The following is a 16234-nucleotide window of genomic DNA, read 5'->3' as shown; positions in this document are numbered from 1 at the left end:
TAAATGAAAAGAAAATGACCCCAAAAGAGCTGGGGTATGGATGAAACAAGATTGGCTTTGAGCTGGTCTGTTGAAGGTAGGTGATATGTACATGGGAGTTCTTTATACTATTCTTCTGGAACTTTATGCTCCTGTGTGTGTTCAGTACAATCGTCTCTCCTATATGTTTGATATTTCCTATATTATAATAAAGAAGTTTGAAGGCAGTGAAAGCCCTTAAAAGGCCTAAGCGGGAGAGTGTCATTTCCCCTCACCATGCACCAGAACTTCCAGCTTCTCCACTCCCACCAGCAGGCCCTCCGCCCCCAGCCTCTGAAGTACCCTCTGAGCCCCGTCGGTCCCTGCAGCCCTGATTGTGCTGGCTTATTGGCCCTCCTCCCCCGAGTGTCTCCAGCCCCCAGGTCCCAAGCCTCCACTGGGACTCCCAGCCATTGGCTATGCTCTGGGTGCAACAGAAAAAGACTCTAGAGAGACTCCCATCCCCTGGAATGGGCCACATTCAGTCCCGGAGGAAGGCAGGAGGAGAGTTTGTGAGACAACATCGTGAGTCACCACAGCTAATGACTTCCCAGAAGAGATGTGGTTGGACACTTAGCCACTCCTTTCGAAACACAGCTTGGGAAACACACACTCAAGCCTTGTCTTGAGTCAGAAGCACACAGAACAGGACCAACCTCTGTTGCACACCACAGGGACTAGCAAGCACAGGGTTTCAAGCCTGTTGGTGCAAAGACAAGGAACAGTGTTACTGCAGCCTGGAAGAGCGAGAGCCATGGAAGAGGACTGTCTTGATCCATTTTCTGTTATTATAACAAAATATCCAATACTGAGTTATTTATAAAGAAGAGAGGTTTATTTAGCTCACAGTTCTGGAGACTGGGAAGTCCAAAAACTTGGCTCCAGCATCTGGTGAGGACCTTCTTGCTGCATCATAACATGGTGTGAGCATCACACAGTGGGGTAGAGCAAGTGTGCTAGCTCAGGGCTCTCTTCCTCTGCTTATAAGGCAGCTAATGCCTTCACAGGGGCCCCACCCTTATGACGACTTCATCTAATCCTAATTTGGGGGATTTACATTCCAGCACATGAACATTGGAGGGTACATTCATAAGGAGTCACCCAGGAGGATTGCGCTGAGCCCGTAGAAAAATAGCTGCTGGCAGAATTGGACTAGGTAGAGTCAGGGGACAAATACCTTGGCCTCTCTCTTCTCCTACCCTTCCGTCTCCTTCAGAGTCTCCCATTGGTTGATCTCAGCCAGAAGCCAGAGGACACAGAAGCACGTGTCATGTAATCCTTAGAAATTAGAGTCCTCTGAGGCCCAGAGCAAGGCCTAGCAGGATGGAGCCTGAATGAGACTGGGAGGTGTTGATGGAGAATAACCACGATTTTGAGGGGTGAATCTTGGGCAAGCTGGACATGAGACCAGGGTTTGAGTGGTGGTGAGTTGTGGATCAATGCATACAGTTGCTCAGGGTCCTGGGGTGGGCTCAGGGTGTAGGACACCAAAGGACGTCATCTCTTCCTAGCGTAGGTCCTGACTCATATGCTTCTTGGTCCTAGGAGAGCCCTCCCAGCCTCCCAATGGCAGCTGGCTCTTAAATCAGAATGGGAGTAATGCTGAGGCCACCCTGGCTGTGAACCTCACCTTCTCTTCCTACTACCAGCACTCCTCACCCGTGGCAGCCATGTTCATTGTGGCCTATGGGGTCATCTTCCTGCTGTGCATGGTGGGCAACACACTGGTCTGCTTCACTGTGCTCAGGAACCGGCACATGCGCACTGTCACCAACATGTTCATCCTCAACCTGGCTGTCAGCGACCTGCTGGTGGGCATCTTCTGCATGCCCACCACCCTTGTGGACAACCTCATCACTGGTGAGTGTGGATGAGAAGTGACAGGAGCGCCCCACCCCCGTTTCCACTCTTTCACTAAAGCCTGAGACAGAAGCTGACCTCTTGGCCAAGAAGCCATTGTCTCAAATTCTGAGGGATTAGATTAGAGAGAATAGGTGCCATGATTCTATTTTCTTTGTGTCATGCATGCCTTATCTTAATTACCACAGCAGTCCAAGGAAGCATGTCTTATTATCCTCATTGGACAGGTGAGAGACATGCTCAGAGCAGTTAAGGGCCTAGACTGTAGTTACACAGGAAAAAGGTGTCAAGACCCACGTTCTCACACCCCACATCCAATTATATGCCCTTTGGTCTCAGTGCCTCATGGAACTCCATGGGCAGAACTAGAAGCAGTGGGAAGATAGGGAGGCAGATAAGGACCAAGAACTTCACTCCTGTGAGTTGTTCTCCCACAGAAAACAGTCCTGTTCTGCAAGGCATAAGATCCTGGTTACTGGGGGTGTCCAAGTGGGGACCAGCTGGCCCCTAAGCAGGGATTTGGTAGAAGGTATTTAAGCAGAGCTAGATCATCTGCCTTCTAAATTCCTGCAGCTCTCTCTTGTGATCAGACTTTTTTCCATGGACTCCAGGGGGAGAGAGACTGGTTTCCAGAGCTGCGGAGACCCCTAGAGGTCAGAGCCTGCAGACTGGGAGCGCAGAGCAGCTCCTAAAACCTCAGGATCCAGATCCCCAAGTTGGAATGACTTCCCTGACTTGGGTCAGCCACAGTCCACGTTTCTGCAAGTTCTGGTACGCCGGAAGTAGAGCCAGGGCAGAGTCAGCTTGCTTCGGCAGTCCTGGTGGAGTCTTTACACAGTGATGAGCCCTAGATCTCTTCAGGGATGTGGGATACAAAGCATGCATGCTTCTCCTTCCAGCACCTGCACACGCAGGCACTCACGTATGCATGCAGACCTGCACACATCTACATGCACATAAGCACACACACAAGCCAGCAGTGATGTAGTGAAGTCTGCCATCCTTTTCACACAACTATTTTTTTTTTGGTGGTCCTTTGGTGGTGATGATACACTTTTGCAGAATCAAATTTGAAAAAAAAATGTATATGGCAAATCAGAAATCTCTAAAAGTCTTTAGATAATTTTAGTTTTTCCAATACCTCCAGTATTGGAAATGATATGAAGATGAAATACATAGCATAGTGAAAAATAATAAAATAATAATAATTCCAACAATGTAAAAGAGTGGGGGAAAAAAACCAAATGAAAAGGAACTTAAAAAAAATTCAACAGATGGAAAGATATATTGCAGGGATGAATTACGGGCAATTAAACAGAGGCAGGCCCTTAAGGGCTGGCCTGCTTTCACAATCATTAGCTGTATTTTGAAGTCTTGCACTGAAATAAGTAGCTGCTTGTTTTCTTCAAGGACATGGTTCTTCTCTGAGGACACCGTCACGTTCACTTTCTGCTTGGTTGATCTTCCCAACCTATTCCACTCAGACTCACTTCAATCTCTTCTAGAAGCACCCTTACAAACACATCCAAAATAATTATCTTCCACATTTCTAGGTGTCCTTCCTCCCTGACAGTGCCTGTGACAATTGACAAGGCACTTATCTCTTCTCTAGAACTCAACTTCCTACTTCCCTTGTATTTTTTTACCCACGAGTACAGATCGATAATTTTGTCTCACGTTGTGCAATTTGGGTTTGCCTGATGTTTTCCCCTAATTAGATTCAGTTTATGGGTTTGGAATAAGAATACCACAGAAAGTGTGCCAAGAAGGGAGATGGCCGCTATTACTTAGTTAAATGGTGTCCCCAAACTGTACAGCAACTGTTTCCCCTTACAGTTAGTAAGTGTCTTCTAGAGAGATTCTTTGGGATTACACAAATATCCTATTTCTCATTTTGCCTACTGACTAGCCTGCATGGATGATTCCTGCCTGCCACAATTATTTCTGTCATGCTTCCTCACGAACGATCTTCTTACATCAGTCCTTCTACGTGTGTTCATTGGAATCCGACTCGTTGGGTTGTAATCCAATACTGCCATTCTTTATTTTGTTGCTTGACTGCATCAGCTTCAATTATTGGAAGCTCTTTCTAGTTGGCCTCCATGTCCTTCCAACATGGCAGCATCATTTTTTTGAGTATTTTCTTACTTGCTGGCACCACACATGTTCTGAATCATCTTGTATTTTCCCTGCCTCAGCCTGTTTTTCTAGGGAGCCCTGTTTCCTTTTATTGAAGAATAACATTTAGAAACCAAGATCTAGGTTCTGGGTGTGCTCATGCTACTGGAGTGTTATTGCTTCTAGGTGTTCTCAAGGGGCAGAGATAGGAGGCAGATGTACACAAACACATATTTGGCACACGTCTTTTTTATTTCTATACCCAGCCATCTGAATTTAAAAAACCATAATTCATACTTACACTGCTGATTCACTCCTGCACCACAAGAGTCATCTGAATGTCCCCCTTCCTTATTGTAGCTTCTTCTTCAGTAAGAAGTCAAGTCCCATTCATCCACGGTGTATTTTCCAGCTTGCTCAATCTTGTCATCCACATAAATTAGTTTCTGTGATTTGGGTTTCACTTTTTCCCCATAACTAGACCCAGTTTATGCATTTTTGTCAGGAATATGTCACACTTATTGAGGTTATGGAATTTGTGTGCAGTTCTTTAGTAAACAGCAAAATGCTGATTTCCAAAGTTACTTAGGTTAGCAGTTTTCTTCTCACCCCCTTCAATGTGGTTAATTATTCACTTATAATTCAATTAGGTTTATCTGTTATTGCTTGTATTCTACTTTGGGTTGCCCAACATCCTGATAGATTTTATTTTCTTTTACTTATTTTTTGTAGTGCTTGGGATCAAACCCAGGGCCTTGCACATGCTAGGCAAGTGCTGTACCACTGAGACACATCCCCGGCCCCTGGTAGCCTTTAATTATTTTTTGAGTAAGTGAAGCATCATCAGGGTTTAAATAGCCAGAGTCATACAAAGAGATGTATTTGGCAAAGCATCTCCCGCCATCTCAGCTACCCTGCCCCTCCGCCCTTCCTGCCCCATCCTCACCCCTTCCTTGTATTGGTAGCTGGTCTCATTTTTTTTCTGATGCATCTTTCCTGTATTTCCTTTGTACACATGAGAAGATACGTTCATGTTTTCATAAAGTCCCTCTTTCTTACACAAAGGGTAACACATTATAGATACTCTTCACACTTGCTTGGCTTTTTTTGTTGTTGCTGCTGTTATTTGTTTTATTTAGGATACCTGATCTTGCCATGTTGCCAAGGCTTGCTTCAAATTCCTGGGCTTAGGCACTTCTACTGCCTTAGCCTCCTGAGTAACTGGAACTACAGGTGTGTACCACTGCATCTGGCCTTGCTCTTTACTTTTTACACTTAGCAATAGATCTTGGAAATCATTCCACATCAGTTCATAGAGGTCTTCCTCAGTCTTTTTCACAGATATGTAATACTCCATTTTGTGGATGTACCATAGTTTATTCAACCACTTCCTTTTTTCAGGGGTGGTACTGGGGTTTGAACTCAGGACCTCAGGTCTATTAGGCAGGTGCTCTACCACTTGAGCCTCTTTGTCAGCTCTGTTTTGTGCTGGGTATTTTTGAGATAGATTCTCACAAACTATTTGCCCAGGTTGGCTTTGAACAGTGATCCTGCTGATCTCTGCCTCTGGAGTAACTAGAATTGCAGGCGTGAGCCACCAGTGCTTGGCTTTTCAACCACTTCTTGATATGAGCATTTAGGTTGTTTCTGATTTTGTAATTCCAAATAATGCTACAGTCAGGTGTGGTGGTACGTACCTGCAATCCCAAGTGGTAGAAATAAGAGGACCCAGTTCAAGGCGAGCCTGGGCAAAAGCTGGTGAGGTCCTATCTCAAAAACAAAGCAGGTATGGTGGTATATGCTTGTGGTCCCAGCTACTTGGGAGGCAGAGGTAGGAGGATCACTGCACATACTAAAAACAAAAGGACTGGATCATGGCTCAAGTGGTAGACTGAGGCCCTGAGTTCAATCGTCAGTACCACCAAAAAACAACTAATACCTCACACTTACGTATCTTGTGTTGCTGGAGGTATTTCTTCTGCATCCAGATTTTCCTGGTTATTCTTGTGGATACATTGCTAGTTTGGATGAGTGGTTTCTTGTTGATCTCAATCTATTTCTTGCCTTTTTCTCTAGGCCTTCTCTCCATGTTGCCACATGTACATCTGAGCTGCCATTCCGACACCTGGTGGCCCATGGCATGCCCTTACCACATTTGACCCTCCAGCTTCCCAGGGATAGACAGCAGGGGGAGGGGCCTCTACCATGTGGCAAGCTAGAGCCAGCTTACATGGACTCATTAGAGCCAATGTCCTTCCAGTGTCTGTGCTCGGTGATGTCACTTTAGCAATGAACAGCTCTCTGTGAGCTTTAAATCTATCCTTCAGTCCTGTGAAGGTTCCAGGCCATGTCATCATCACAACAACTCTATTATCATCCCCTCCCCCTTTATTTTGGTGGTCCTGGGGTTTGAACTCAGGGCTTCACTCTTGCTAGGCCCCCAGCCCTTTTTTGCTTTAATTATTTTTCAGGTAACTAAATGCCACTGCCTTCAACTCTCCATCATGACAAATAACATTGCAGTGAAGATCCTTCTAGGCCACGGTAGGGTGTCCTTGGGATGTGAACTCAGAAGAGGAATTGCTGGTCAGAGGGTTGGCCTGTACAAATACAGAGTTTTCCAAAGTAGAACCAGCCTGCTGTCATGGTAGTGTTGGCTTTCATGACATTTAAACTCCTTTCATGACATTCATGACATTTAAACTCCTCTGCACCCAGACCTGACTCTTCCCACTAACCCATAGTTATTTAGGACCAAAGAAACTGTAAATTAATCTCCTGTTCAATCATCCTGTATAAAAAGGATGATAATCCAGGTGTGGTTGTGCTTGCCAGTAATCCCAGCACTCTGGAGTTGGAGGCAGGGGAATTAAGAGTTCAAGGCTAATCTGAGATATGGGGGGAGGTTGGCAGGGAAGGTGGACATGGTGGTTTATGACTATAATTCCAGATACTCTGGAGGTGGAGATTAGGAGGAACACAGTCCAAGGCCAGCTGGGGCAAAAAGTTAGCAAGACATCACCTCAACAAGTAAGCCAATCATGGTGATATGCACTTATAAGTCCAGCTATGCAGGAGCCAAAAGTAGCCTCCTACTTATCAAGGCCTAAGATCCCCTCCTCTACCCCTCAGCAAGAAGCACAAGATGATTGGAAAAATAACTAAAGCAAAAATGGTCTGTAGCCATGGCTTAGGGGGTAGAGAACCAGCTTAGCAAGCATGAGGTCAAACCCTGCTACTTCCAAGTTCAAACCCCAGTTCCACCAAAAACAAAACGAACAAAAAAACCCTAAAACTCACTACTGCCAAAATAAAGCAGGGCTGGTGATAATAGTAGGCTTATTGTGAGAATGAATGTGGCCTGGAACCTGGGCAGGACTCTGGGAGTAGAAAGCCAGGTGGGGCTGGATAGATTTAAAGCTTATGGAGCACTGGTCAACATAAAAGCCAACTCCTCTAATAGTCAGTCACCCCTCTAATAGCTTTGGTTTCTCAGCCCTGAATGTGTGCAGCAGAGGCCGCATGACCACTAGCAGGCCAAAGAAGAAAGAGCCAAGCTACATAGGGTTTGCGTGGTCAGGAGTCTCGACTCTTGGCAGGTGGCCATCTTTTACCCTGAGGGGCCTCTGTCATTGCAGGGTGGCCCTTTGACAATGCCACGTGCAAGATGAGCGGCTTGGTGCAGGGCATGTCTGTGTCTGCTTCTGTGTTCACACTGGTGGCCATCGCTGTGGAAAGGTAAGAGGATTCCTTGGGCTCTGGGGCCGGCACTCAGGCAGCCCATGCCTCCATCCTGGGCTAACTGGAAGGCTAGGGCCTGTGGGGCCCACTGCCCTCTAGAGTTGGTGCTGAGGACAGCACCACCCCCTTCTGGAAGGCCTGGGGTTGGGGGCATGGAAAGGCCTTCTGGGGCCTGGGAGGACAGCAGTCATCCTGAGTGGCAGGAAACCCTGCCTCCCATTGCCTCCAACTCTCCATCATGACAAAAAGCATTGCAGTGAAGATCCTTATAGGCCTGGGGTGATTGTCATGCGCCAGGGCTGGCAACTGTTGTGGAGGTGGAGGAGGTGGAGACCTGGGCCCTGAAGCGAGGCTCAAGGGCTCTTGAAGGCAGGGACTGTGCCTTTTCATCCAGTGGTTCCAGAGCGTGTTTAGATAACTTCAGAAATGAATGATCAGGGGACCAAGTGTCTGGCCACCCCCCCCCCCCATATCTCAGATTAGCCTTGAATTCTTAATCCCCCTGCCTCCAACTCCAGAGTGCTGGGATTATAGGCAGGCACAACCACACCTGGGTTATCATCCTTTTTATACAGATGGGAAAATTGAACAGGAGATTAATTTACAGTTTCTTTGACCCTAAATAACTGTGGATTAGTGGGAAGAGTCAGGTCTGGGTGCAGAGGAGTTTAAATGTCATGAAAGCCAACACTGCCATGACAGCAGGCCGGTTCTACTTTGGAAAACTCTGTATTTGTACAGGCCAACCCTCTGACCAGCAATTCCTCTTCTGAGTTCACATCCCAAGGACATCTCACCTGAGCCCTGGGAGCCCACTCGTGGGGTGGGCTCAGTGAGAGCTGCAAAGCCCACTCGTGGGGTGGGCTCAGTGTGGCTGGCAAGGAAGGGTCTCTCCCTGGGCCTTCACTCTACCTCAAGTCTTCTTGGGAGTCCAGGCCTTACTGAGACCCACATCTGGTCATTCAACTTCAGATTCCAGCAGATTATTGGCTAAGCATGGTTCTGTTTGGGTGGCCAGAGGTAAGGGATGGCGCCTGGGTAGGGGGTTTGGGGCCACAGTGGAGCTGGAAGTCCTCCTTATTGCACTGTATTTGTTATTCCTCCTCCTGCTCAGCATCTTCAGTGTGGTAAACACTCCCCCTTCCCCACTGTGCCTTCCCCTGGAATAAGAGGCAGGCAGCTCAGCTGGAGGTGGTTTTTGTCCTGATCACCATAGATTTGTGCTGTTGGTAAGTCACTTAGCTACTCTGAGCCTCTGTAGTCTCATCTGTAAAATGGTAACTTCTGTCTGTAAAGCTTCCCACAGTTCCTGGGCCAATCCAAATGCTAGCTACTAGCATTATTTTATTTTTTCCCTACACCCTGGTCCTCCTTCTTGTCCTCTCTCCAACTCAAGCACTTCTCAGCCCCGCCCTTTCTAGAAGCTAATGTTTTCATCTTCTCTCCACTTCTGCCCCCATCAAACTCAGTGTTTTGTAACCAGTGCGGTAGGCAGCTAACATGATGGAGCTGACATGATGGAGCTGAGCTCCTCTTGACCCAAAATCACGAGCTAGCTGGCGGTGTGGGGAGTCCCTCTACTCCCTAGCCTTCGTTTTGTTACCACTGTTGAGTGACATGAGAGGGTGGTATCTGCAGGATTCTTCAAGCTCCATCAACTCCTTCCTAGACTACCCCAGGATTCTCCTCTACCTGCCAATTACTATTGAACTTATAGCAAGTTCTACAGGTTTTGTTTGTTTTTGAGACAATCTCACTGTGTTGACCAGGCTAGCCTTGAACTCTCAGCCTCCACTTTAACCTCCTGATTACTGAGATTACAAGTACAAGGTGTCCTACCACACCTGGCTAGTACTACATGCTTTAGGAGTTGTTTGTTCTCTGGGGATTTCTTGAGTGTGTGATGCTGTGAAACCAGAAGGTCAAGGTCATAAAGGCTGAGGCAGCCAGGTTTGAGTCAGGCTGAGGGTGGGCAGAAGGGCAGGAATCAGGTTAGTGAAGCAGAAAGGGCTCTGGGCTGGCAGTCAGCACCAGAACCTTTGTAGCAAAGGTTCTGTTCCCTAAGGAGCCATGTGACCTTGGGCCAGGTTCCCCCTCCACTAAACACGAGGTTGACTGGACCATCCTCTGGTGTCTGTTTTCTGGCATCAGTAGATGAGGGAGACATTCTGGGAAGCAGAAGTCCCTTCTTCTCACTATTAAGCATTCAACATGTCTCCAGAAGTATGGCAAGCCAACTTCATCTTTACAACAATTCACAGAAAAGTTCCTATTATTTGCTGCATTTTGCAGATAAGGAAACTGAGGCCTAGGAGGATTTTGAGTACGGATCATTCATTCCTGCAGTTATCTAAACACGCTCTGGAACCACTGGATGAAAAGGCACAGTCCCTCCCTTCAAGAGCCATTGAGCCTCACTTCAGGGGCCAGGTTTCCACCTCCTCCACCTCCACAACAGTTGCCAGCCCTGGCTGCATGACAATCACCCCAGGAGGTTTTAAAACCAAAACCAAAAGCGGTGCTACAGCCCCTCCCCAAAATAACTGCACCGGACTCTGTGGCCTGAAGCATGAGGCAGCTTGTGTTACTGCTTTTTCATGTACAGGAAGCACATCACGGTTTGCATGGTTTATATGGCACAAGGAGCCAGAAAAATCTGGGTTCAAAGGCCACTGTAATCAGATAGGATAGGGGCTCAGTCCCAGGGGTTCTAACATGTCAGGTCCAGCCACTCAACCCAATACCCCAAATAAAGAGCTGAGAAGTGGTGAAGGGCAGAGAAAGACTTATTACATGGTATAGGCATGCCTTGGGAACTGGGAAGTAAGCACTTCAGCCCATCTTTGGGATACAGATACCAGCTTCTGGTTTAAATAGAGGAAGAAATTGGGCAGGGGATAGGAGGCATGTATAATTAAGCAGTCCCAGGCAAAGTGGGCCTGGTTGATCGTTATCTCAGTTCTGGTTCTTTGAGGGTTCCAGAGAAGTTATCATCGCTGTCATCACTTGAAGGTAGCGATCTGGTTCCCATGAGATGATTACCCCTGTTTCAGAGTGCAGCCTCAACATTAGAGGTAATTGTCCTCATTTAGGGGGCAGTGTGTCCTGAGAGACTCTACTGTTCCTTTCCTTGGGTGTAGTTTTGTTCCCTTGTCATAAAGATGCTGTTGATCAGGCCTGGTTTCCTGGAATCCAAGGTGGCTGCAAGGTGACTGCCGGAGAGAGCAGTTCAGAGCAAACACAGATACAAAATGGAGACAGGGATGCCAAGCTTTGCTCCTGCTGAGTACCTGTCACACTTCTTGCTGGCTGTGTGATCTTGAGCCAGCTGCTTGACACCCCTGAGCTGGTTTCCTCCTCTGTAGAACAAGGGTGTAATCACAGTTGCTGCTGAGAGGTCCTCAGGAGGAAATAAATAGTGCAGACTTGTCCTCAGATGGTAGAGGTACCCATGGAAGGATGCTGGCTGAGATGACACAGGGTGGAGCTCCACATCTGACCTTCCAGCTCCCAGAGGTTTTCTGGGGAGCAGGTAAAAATCGTATTTGCTCATACACCTGATCAACTTTCTCAAAGCCACAATGCAGATGGCAGACTGACTGCTCTGCCCACTGCCCCTAACCAGTTTACCCCAGAAGTGCACAGACAAAAGTCACTGTTCCCAGGCTGCGCTTCCCTACTCCTCTCTCTCTGAAAGTCCTGGTGTTGTCTTGGTTCCTGAACGATTTGGGGGTGGGTGGGCGGAGAGCCGCCTCCCTGGCAGGTGGCAGGTGAGAAACCAATTCACTTGCATACTCCCTAATTAGTGTCTGAGCCATGTTCTGACGCTACCCCCGTAGTGAGGTGATGAATGTCAGGTGTCCCCATCACACCAGCCCTTAACAAGGTCAGCTGTACTCCTCCCTGGACCCCGGGGCCCCCCACCAAACCCTTACTTCTCCCTCCAACCCCGGCTGCAGGTTCCGCTGCATCGTGCACCCTTTCCGCGAGAAGTTGACCTTGCGGAAGGCGCTGCTCACCATCGCGGTCATCTGGGCCCTGGCGCTGCTCATCCTGTGTCCATCGGCTGTCACGCTGACCGTCACACGCGAGGAGCACCACTTCCTAGTGGACGCCCGCAACCGCTCCTACCCACTCTACTCGTGCTGGGAGGCCTGGCCGGAGCAGGGCATGCGCAAGGTCTACACCGCGGTGCTCTTCACGCACATCTACCTGGCGCCGCTCGCGCTCATGGTGGTCATGTACGCCCGCATCGCGCGCAAGCTCTGCAAGGCCGCGGGCCCCGCGCGCGACGGCGACGAGGCGGTGGCGGAGGGCGGGCGCGCGGCGCGGCGCAAGGTGCGGGTGGTGCACATGCTGGTCATGGTGGCACTGTTCTTCACGCTGTCCTGGCTGCCCCTCTGGGCGCTGCTGCTGCTGATCGACTACGGGCAGCTCAGCGAGCCGCAGCTGCACCTGGTGACCGTCTACGCCTTCCCCTTCGCGCACTGGCTGGCCTTCTTCAACAGCAGCGCCAATCCCATCATCTATGGCTACTTCAACGAGAACTTCCGCCGCGGCTTCCAGGCAGCCTTCCGCGCCCAGCTCTGCCCGCCGCAGTGGGGCGGCCACAAGCAGGCCTACTCTGAGCGGCCCGGCAGGCTCCTGCGCAGGCGGGTCCTGGTGGACGTGCAGCCCAGCGACTCCGGCCTGCCATCTGAGTCCGGGCCCAGCAGCGGAGCTCCCAGGCCGGGTCGCCTCCCCCTGCGGAATGGGCGCGTGGCCCACAAGGATGAGCCCCCGGAGGGGCCTGGCTGCTCCCATCTGCCTCTCACCATCCCAGCCTGGAACATCTGAAGTGGTCCAAGAAGAGCAAGTCCCAGCCTGTGGCCCTGAATGCACATGTGATCCCTGGACACGACAGCAGCCTGGAGTGACATTAGAAGAGGGTGCCAGGCTGTCTCCTTTCCCCCAAAACAAGGAAGTGGGCAGCTGCTGGTGATGGCGTCCCTACTGCTTCACCCTCAGATGCAGGCAAATGAGGGTAAGGGGAAGGAGCTAGCTTTCCCCCAACCCCTTCTGTGTAGTGGACAGGACAACCATCATCGTCTTAATGAATTCTCATAGCGCTTTGGAAATGGGCTTTCTCGTCATCTGTCCCGGATCCCGTCCCTCCCCTGCCCCCTTCTACATGTGCAGAAATCGAGATCCAGACAGGAGAGGTGTCCAGCTTAAGGTCTCTGGCTGGAAATCCTACTTGAACCTGTCTGACCCTGTCTGTCTACCATCTCCAGCTGTCTCCCAAAGGACCTGTAATGTGGGGCACAGGGAAATACGTAAATTCTAAGTAGCAGCATGGAAAGAGCAAGAAGTAAAGCGGGTCTGTGCTTTGATGCTTTGAGTCCCTGTCATGGATATCCCTGTGTTTCTGCTGATGCCACGCCCCTTGACCAAGAAGGGTCCAGGGTGTCATAACTGAGCAGCTATAGAAGGAGTCCTGGGGGCCCTCTGGACCTAAGCCTAGGGAAGGGAGGAGGGGACCTCTCCCCACTCCATCAATTACATCCAGACAGAACTTGCAGTGCAACAGGCAGCTGCCAGCCACATGGAGGTGTCCAGAAAACACAGGACCAACTTTCTGCCCTGTTAACTCATCTGCTCCCTGGGACTCCAAGTCTGAAGCTGCTCAGCCTCTCCTTCCTGCTTACTAAGCCAAGCAAAGTTGCAGCCAGGGTGCCCCCGGGACTCCTGAAGGACAAACACAAACAACTCTCTAGAATGTGACTCATGCATCTTAAAGAGGAGTGAGGACCAGGAGATCCATGTTCACCCTGGCTCTCTCCCAACTCACCTTTGTCACCTTGAAGGAATGGGGCTCCTTTCCAGCAGGTGGGAAGAATTGGGGCTGCCTGCAGGAGTTCTTGAGCAGTCCCGATAATCTGCAGTTGACTGGACGTTTCTCCCTCACTTCTAGTACCCTTTTTGCTAGAAATTTAGCGAATAAAAAAAGAAACACTTCTGGGGACAGGACTCTGAGGCTCTGATTGTTTCCTTAATCAGCACAAAATGACTTGAACTTGTCTAGTCTGCTGTAAGCATTCTAAATATGGGGGCAGAAGAAAATGCCTAGCAGGTGTACCTGTCCATAGATGTCCCCAGACGCTGTCATTTAATTCCTACGAATGAGATTGAAGGAGATGTTATTGTCATTTAATTCCTACGAATGAGATTGAAGGAGATGTTATTGCCATTTCACATACAAAGGCCCAAAAAGGTCACTGCCACAGTGGGCAGGATTTGGATGAGAGTTTGTCTATGGAATGTTCTTCTTGAACTGCATTCTTCCTTTCAGGGAAGGTGGGCATGGCAGGGATGAGTGTTGGAAGTTCCCAAAGGTTTTCTACGTAATGATGAAACAGAATGCCATGGTGCCCACGCTTTTGGCTGGGAAATGAGTCTGCTGTGTTTGTATGGCCCAGGCTGCTCTATGCATGTCTGTATCCATACATTGAGCAGGGTCCTGCACAGCCTTACTTAGCCCAGAAGTCTAGGAGTGATGGATGAGGGTTTCAGAGAGGGTGAGCCATGCCACCCACCTTCAGTGGTCTTGACTGGTACCCTCACCCTTGTTTCTGGTGCTGTATCAGAGTGATGTGTCACACAGGCCTGAGAGTTGCTGAGAGTTGATGTTTACTGGAAGAATTTTGACTCCAGGCTCTAAAAATAGAGGGCCATCTTGAACTCCAAATGTGTGTCCCTGCGGCTGTCTGGAAGCTGTTGGACAATGTTGTCTCTCCCTGGGCCATTTCTTCTCTAGCATGGTCTGACCATACACAAAATCACAGCCTTTGTGGGAGTATCAAGCCCCTCCACCAAAAAAAAATAGCCTTTCGACCATGGCTCCTTTGCTTTACTTTCCCAAAGACGCCATGTTTTGAGAGGTTGTGACTGCTGAGAAAATGGGATAGGTCACAATTCATATATTTTGCTATTATTTTTATTTCTTAAAAAAAAATTAAAGGCTGGGTGTAGTGAAGCATACTTATAATCTCAGTACTTGGGAGACAGAGGTAGGAGGATCTTGAGTTGAAGGCCAGAATAGTCTACATAGCAAGTAGTCCAGCCTACACTACATAAGAGACTCTGACAAACAAAATAAAATAAAAAACCAAAACAACTGGAGGCTATACCTGCCTGGGAGACTTGATATGAATGGTAACATGCACAAGTTGATGTTTTCCTGAAGCAGTGAGGCCTTCTGGGTAAATGGGGAGTTTGTCTGTTTCTCGGGTATGTGATGAAGTATACACAACCTAAAATCCACCATTTTAACCATTTTTAAGTGCACAGTTCAGTAGCATTAAACACATTGACATTTAACTGTTACCTCTGTCCAGTTCCAGCACTTTTTTAAATCATCCCAAACAGTAATCGATACTCATTGAACAGTAAGTCCCCATTCCTGTCCAAGCACCATTCTACTTTCTGTCTGAATCCGAGTGCTCTAGGTACCTCATACAAGCAAAACCATACAGTGTTTATCTTTCTGTGACTGTTCTTTCACTTAGTATAATGTCTTCATGATTCATTCATGTTGTACATGTCTCAGAATATGCTTTCATAAGGCTACGTAATATTTCATTGTGTGTCCATCAGCGGATTCTTGCTTGTTTCCACCTTTTGGCTATCACAAGTAATATGTGGAGTTTTTAGATAATGAAAGTAGTTCCTGAAAATAGTGCCCATGTGAAGACAGAAACCCCAAGATCTCTCCCATCTGGACACTTATGGGAGACAAAGCAGAGGCTCAGCGGACAGATGTTATCTGTAACTCCCCTGGCACCTCCCACCCTAAATGCTGTAAGGTTCCCTCCTCCAGGTTTTCCTCCCTGAGAACGGTTGAAACATAGCATGTTCTGCCCATGGGATATTTTTAGGAGCTGTTTTTATAACGATAGCTTGTTGTCCCCACTGGATTCCTGTGTTCTGACACCTGAGCCCTGTTGGGAGATTTGTATAACCACGACACTCAAGGGCCAGCTGTGTGGACCTCTCCCCACAAGCCATCCTCTGCCCTTGGCATTGTTGGTTCTCCTGAGGTGACTGCCCTTTCACATGCAGAAAGTCAGGATATGAACTGAATGTGTGATGGGCCAGAGGCCTGTTGACACTGAGTGCCCCCACCCAGAGGGGCTCTTGGAGGGACGCCGTGTCCTGTGGTGCCCTTCTCCTCTTGGGTCTCCACTGATGAATAGGCTCTTGACTTCCCAAGACCACGCGCACCCAACTGACCAGTGTGAGCTGGAGATGGATGCCCGCCCTGGGCCACAAACCACAGTCTGCCTGGCCATGGGCGCGGACTTTCTCTTGGGGCCTGGAGGATGCGTGAGCTGACTTGAGCTGGAATGGAGGGCAGAGCTGGCTAGGACGATTAGAGCCCCTCTAGCATTAATCCACTGTGCATTCATTCCACATCCGGGTGAAAGCCAAGCCCAAGGCTGGGGGTACAAAGCCTGGC

General features: G+C 48.8%; 1 protein-coding gene across 1 annotated transcript in view; it reads left to right on the top strand.

Moving 5' to 3' along the window:
- The window catches only part of Npffr1 (neuropeptide FF receptor 1), a 29762-nt gene extending 14530 nt beyond the window's left edge, over nt 1–15232 (top strand). Inside the window, exons 2-4 of the mRNA XM_074079068.1 lie at nt 1564–1878; nt 7635–7734; nt 11697–15232. Of these exons, the coding sequence (XP_073935169.1) occupies nt 1564–1878; nt 7635–7734; nt 11697–12573 (1292 nt within the window). The 3' untranslated portion in view covers nt 12574–15232. The remainder of the gene's footprint in view (nt 1–1563; nt 1879–7634; nt 7735–11696) is intronic.
- The last annotated feature ends 1002 nt before the right edge of the window (nt 15233–16234 follow it).

The sequence above is a fragment of the Castor canadensis genome, chromosome 7, assembly GCF_047511655.1.
Source record: "Castor canadensis chromosome 7, mCasCan1.hap1v2, whole genome shotgun sequence".
Classification (NCBI taxonomy): Eukaryota; Metazoa; Chordata; class Mammalia; order Rodentia; family Castoridae; genus Castor; species Castor canadensis.
The sequence above is the reverse complement of the archived record's forward strand: the minus strand, read 5'-3'. Positions and strand labels throughout refer to the sequence as shown.